Source organism: Anomaloglossus baeobatrachus, chromosome 12 (assembly GCF_048569485.1).
Source record: "Anomaloglossus baeobatrachus isolate aAnoBae1 chromosome 12, aAnoBae1.hap1, whole genome shotgun sequence".
Classification (NCBI taxonomy): Eukaryota; Metazoa; Chordata; class Amphibia; order Anura; family Aromobatidae; genus Anomaloglossus; species Anomaloglossus baeobatrachus.
In genome coordinates, this window is record NC_134364.1 from 117693823 (window position 1) to 117699729 (window position 5907).

The 5907-nt window shown below is 49.2% G+C and overlaps 1 protein-coding gene across 1 annotated transcript in view; it reads left to right on the forward strand.

Moving 5' to 3' along the window:
* Positions 1 to 238: 238 nt before the first annotated feature.
* Positions 239 to 5907, forward strand: part of KNSTRN (kinetochore localized astrin (SPAG5) binding protein) — a 24281-nt gene continuing 18612 nt past the window's right edge. Inside the window, exons 1-5 of the mRNA XM_075331199.1 lie at positions 239 to 324; positions 451 to 536; positions 4357 to 4486; positions 4901 to 4948; positions 5120 to 5219. Of these exons, the coding sequence (XP_075187314.1) occupies positions 485 to 536; positions 4357 to 4486; positions 4901 to 4948; positions 5120 to 5219 (330 nt within the window). The 5' untranslated portion in view covers positions 239 to 324; positions 451 to 484. The remainder of the gene's footprint in view (positions 325 to 450; positions 537 to 4356; positions 4487 to 4900; positions 4949 to 5119; positions 5220 to 5907) is intronic.

The window sequence follows — 5907 nt, forward strand, 5'->3', positions numbered from 1 at the left end:
AAGTCAGTCTGGAGTTGCTCCGATGTGTATAATCACACGAGCCGCTTATACTGATACTTTCCGGGAGATCTCTGCTTCTTCCGGCACCTTTGCGTTCCACAGTGCGTTCCACAGTGCGTTCCACAGTGCGTTCCACAGTGCGTTCCACGTGCGGTCCACAGCGCGTTCCACGTGCGGTCCACATTGCGTTTCACACTGCGTTCCACAGTCTTCCGTCTTTGCGCATCATCGGAAGTGACGTCACAACATTTTGAAAAACAACCCGGGGAGGAAAAAAAAACTGCAGAAAGTGAGGTTTAGCGAACAGACAAGACGTGATCTGCCGTGAGTATGACCACACGGTGTATTTTATAGGATATGCTGCGTCAGACTACGTTTCCCAGCGAGCAAGGCATGCTGGGAGTTGTAGTGCCACAACAGGCTGCGGACTGCTGTCATGTGTGTTTTCAGGTGCAGCTGAGGATTCCTCGCCGTTACCTGTACAATGGAGAAGTCTAAGCTGCCTGTTTTCCGCCCTCAGGCCTCCAGCATTGCAGGTGAGGACATACCATGTGTATAATAGCAGGTCTGGGGTCACTCAGCCCCGATTAAGGGGGGTACTCCCATCTCCACTGCTGGGTAATGTGGGATAACGCGTGTAAATATGAGAATCCTAGACCCCTCCGCTATTGTTTACAGCTTGTTGCCTTGGAAACCGGCCATCAGTGCTTATAGGTTAGCTTCAGAGACAAGCAACACTTCCCTGTGCCTTTTAGGGCCATCCTATTGTTACTAATCAGAAAAAGCAGCCGGCATAAATAGTAGGATTGCCTACACAGCGCAGTCTGGCAGGGACCTGCAGCAGGCGCCCTCCTCCAATAATATGGACAAAACAGCCCCAACCCTACTATAAGTAGCCAGAAACAGGGGCGTACCGTGACCAGATCCGTGCATGACCGATCATGCATATTCAACTGAAGAGTATTGTGGTGCAGAGGACCGCCGGCTGCAAGTGTCTGGCTGCACATGGCAATGAATGCTGTCATGCACTGCCTGTCATTTTCATGCTAAGGTCAGATGCCAGCTGTAGAAGAGGACACCTCGCATGACGTCCTGGGAGTGGGGAAGGTGCGTAGAATTGTTTATTTGTTTTGTACATTTGTTGAAGATCTGCAGCACAGGTATATTATTACTGGAAGACGCCCAGGGAGGGTAACCTGTATATCAGAATGTTGGCCATATATTACTGGAAGGGGCCCAGGATGTGGGGACATATATTACTGGAAGGGGCCCAGGATGTGGGGACATATAATACTGGAAGGGGCCCAGGATGTGGGGACATATAATACTGCAAGGGGCCCAGGATGTGGGGACATATAATACTGGAAGGGGCCCAGGATGTGGGGACATATAATACTGGAAGGGGCCCAGGATGTGGGGACATATAATACTGGAAGGGGCCCAGGATGTGGGGACATATAATACTGGAAGGGGCCCAGGATGTGGGGACATATACAGTTAGGTCCAGAAATATTTGGACAGTGACACAAGTTTTGTTATTTTAGCTGTTTACAAAAACATGTTCAGAAATACAATTATATATATAATATGGGCTGAAAGTGCACACTCCCAGCTGCAATATGAGAGTTTCACATCCAAATCGGAGAAAGGGTTTAGGAATCATAGCTCTGTAATGCATAGCCTCCTCTTTTTCAAGGGACCAAAAGTAATTGGACAAGGGACTCTAAGGGCTGCAATTAACTCTGAAGGCGTCTCCCTCGTTAACCTGTAATCAATGAAGTAGTTAAAAGGTCTGGGGTTGATTACAGGTGTGTGGTTTTGCATTTGGAAGTTGTTGCTGTGACCAGACAACATGCGGTCTAAGGAACTCTCAATTGAGGTGAAGCAGAACATCCTGAGGCTGAAAAAAAAGAAAAATCCATCAGAGAGATAGCAGACATGCTTGGAGTAGCAAAATCAACAGTCGGGTACATTCTGAGAAAAAAGGAATTGACTGGTGAGCTTGGGAACTCAAAAAGGCCTGGGCGTCCACGGATGACAACAGTGGTGGATGATCTCCGCATACTTTCTTTGGTGAAGAAGAACTCGTTCACAACATCAACTGAAGTCCAGAACACTCTCAGTGAAGTAGGTGTATCTGTCTCTAAGTCACCAGTAAAGAGAAGACTCCATGAAAGTAAATACAAAGGGTTCACATCTAGATGCAAACCATTCATCAATTCCAAAAATAGACAGGCCAGAGTTAAATTTGCTGAAAAACACCTCATGAAGCCAGCTCAGTTCTGGAAAAGTATTCTATGGACAGATGAGACAAAGATCCACCTGTACCAGAATGATGGGAAGAAAAAAGTTTGGAGAAGAAAGGGAACGGCACATGATCCAAGGCACACCACATCCTCTGTAAAACATGGTGGAGACAACGTGATGGCATGGGCATGCATGGCTTTCAATGGCACTGGGTCACTTGTGTTTATTGATGACATAACAGCAGACAAGAGTAGCCGGATGAATTCTGAAGTGTACCAGGATATACTTTCAGCCCAGATTCAGCCAAATGCCGCAAAGTTGATCGGACGGCGCTTCATAGTACATATGGACAATGACCCCAAGCATACAGCCAAAGCTACCCAGGAGTTCATGAGTGCAAAAAAGTGGAACATTCTGCAATGGCCAAGTCAATCACCAGATCTTAACCCAATTGAGCATGCATTTCACTTGCTCAAATCCAGACTTAAGACGGAAAGACCCACAAACAAGCCAGACCTGAAGGCTGCGGCTGTAAAGGCCTGGCAAAGCATTAAGAAGGAGGAAACCCAGCGTTTGGTGATGTCCATGGGTTCCAGACTTAAGGCAGTGATTGCCTCCAAAGGATTCGCAACAAAATATTGAAAATAAAAATATTTTGTTTGGGTTTGGTTTATTTGTCCAATTACTTTTGACCTCCTAAAATGTGGAGTGTTTGTAAAGAAATGTGTACAATTCCTACAATTTCTATCAGATATTTTTGTTCAAACCTTCAAATTAAATGTTACAATCTGCACTTGAATTCTGTTGTAGAGATTTCATTTCAAATCCACTGTGGTGGCATGCAGAGCCCAACTCGCCAAAATTGTGTCACTGTCCAAATATTTCTGGACCTAACTGTAATACTGGAAGGGGCCCAGGATGTGGGGACATATAATACTGGAAGGGGCCCAGGATGTGGGGGACATATAATACTGGAAGGGGCCCAGGATGTGGGGGACATATAATACTGGAAGGGGCCCAGGATGTGGGGGACATATAATACTGGAAGGGGCCCAGGATGTGGGGACACATAATACTGGAAGGGGCCCAGGATGTGGGGACACATAATACTGGAAGGGGCCCAGGATGTGGGGACACATAATACTGGAAGGGGCCCAGGATGTGGGGACACATAATACTGGAAGGGGCCCAGGATGTGGGGGCATATAATACTGGAAGGGGCCCAGGATGTGGGGACATATAATACTGGAAGGGGCCCAGGATGTGGGGACATATAATATTGGAAGGGGCCCAGGATGTGGGGACATATAATACTGGAAGGGGCCCAGGATGTGGGGACATATAATACTGGAAGGGGCCCAGGATGTGGGGACATATAATACTGGAAGGGGCCCAGGATGTGGGGACATATAATACTGGAAGGGGCCCAGGATGTGGGGACATATAATACTGGAAGGGGCCCAGGATGTGGGGACATATAATACTGGAAGGGGCCCAGGATGTGGGGACATATAATACTGGAAGGGGCCAGGCTGCAGTGTGGAATATTTTATTACTGGAACAAGCTGAGGATGAGGGACATATTTACTGGTAGAGCTCAGGATGGGGGACATGTATACCGGGATGGGTGACCTATATTACTGGAAGGGGCACAGAATGGGAGACATATATACCAAAAAGGGCTCCAGGATGGAGTACATATTATTGTAAAGGGCCTAGGATGGGGGACATTATTACTGGAAGGGACCAGACTCTTAGATATTATTACAGGAAGGACACTGATAGGGGGTGAATATATATGTCTGCAAATGATTTATTATGCTACAAGGGCCTGTACATCTAATCAACATGCAGGTGAAGGCCCAGACCAAGTTTTGCACCAGACCCATGACTCTTGTTACGCCACTGGCCACTACCCCATATCCTCGCCTGCTGTGCGCGCTGCAGGCAGAAGCCTCCATACAAGTTCCCGTGGGAAAGCCTCAGTCTCTTCCTTACAGCTGTGACTTGTATGTATCCTGAGTTACAGCCAGGATAAGAGCTTCAGAGCTGAAATCTCCAAGCTTCACGCTGTGTGCATAAATGATATTCCTTCTGTCTTTCTCTTAGACCTGACTTTACCTGTTGCCAAGAGGCCTTGTCCTCTGAAGGCCATTGTTCCGCTGAGTATTAAGGACCCCAATATTGCCGCCTTCTCCACTGCTCCCAATCCTGTTGTGTTTAAGGCTGGAGGTAATGGGTAAGTCCCTGCTTCACCTCTATCCCTACAACCTGACAGCAGGGTCGGGCGGCGGGGATAACCGGAGTTAACATCAAGCACCGTATGATAGGAGCTCCTCACTGCGAGGACTAGCGGAGCCGCAGCAGATAAGGGATTTATCAAAACTACAGCAAGAAGCCCAGTAAGTGATGCACCCCAGAGTTACATTAGCACCAGAATGCTGGTGACAGACTCCTATTTAATAGTTTATACATTTCTGGCCTATGCAACGATTCATGGTTTCTGTGTATGTAACTTCTATGAGGGTTATAATGACGGCCAAGACCCGCCTGGAGGGACCTGCACAGCCCGCGGACACGCTGCAATCCTCTAACATGGAAATGTCCCATTACCTAAGGGAAAGTCACTCACTGGCTTCTTATCTTATTGCAGAAGGAAGTCTATCGTGGCGAAGAAAACGGGTCCTCCGGCTCCTCGAGGGTGAGCACTGACCAAAGTCATGTACTGGGCACTACAAGAGGCCAGTGTGTCCTCACCTGTTCTGGCAGTAGCCTATGTTTAGTCTTCACACAGATTGTGATATTTAGGTAGCCGGGAAGTCTGAGGCCTCATTGCTTAGACAATTTTTTTTTAAATTTTTTTCCCTCTTAGCCCCGTCACCCGGTACCGGATGGAATCTGAGCTGAAGGACAAGAATCAGTTATTGGAAGCGGCGAACACCACGTTACATGGCCGGCTGATGACCGCAGAGGTGGGGTTGTATTCAGGATCCCCCTGGTCATCCCCTGGCCCGCCATCCCAGTGCCAGCTGCCTGTGCTTCCAATCCGGCTCCCCATGCTCCCTGGCCGGCCACCAAACTTACCTTTCTGGCCAACTAACTGCTCTCCCCTAGCCGGATGCCCATGCTGGCCGCTTGCCTGCACTCCTCTATCCAAGCACCCATGCTCCCCTTTCTGGCCCCCCGCCCGCCCGTGCTCCCCTTTCTGGCCAGCTGCCATCCCTAATGTTCCTGGGGACCTATTCTACTGCTCCCCTATCCATATGCCCATTCTGGCAGCCCACCTGCACTCCTCTATCCAAGCACTTGTGCTCCCCTGGCCGGCCAACTGCCTGTGTACCCCTTTCTGGCCAGATGTCCGTGCTCCCTTCTGGCCGGCTGCCATTCCCAATGTACCTGGAGACCTATTCTACTGCTCACCTATCGGGATGCCCATGCTGGCTGCCCACCTGCACTCCTCTATCCAGACACCCACGCTCCCCTTTCTGGCCGGCTGCCTGCCCGCCTGCGCTCCCCTTTCTGGCCCCCCTCTCGCGCTCCCCTTTTTGGCCGGCCGCCATCAGTAATGTACCTGGGTACCTATACTACTGCTAACCTGCTCAATAACGGCAACTAGTAAATTTGCTCCTGCATCACCCCCATTGCTCCCATTGTGTCTAC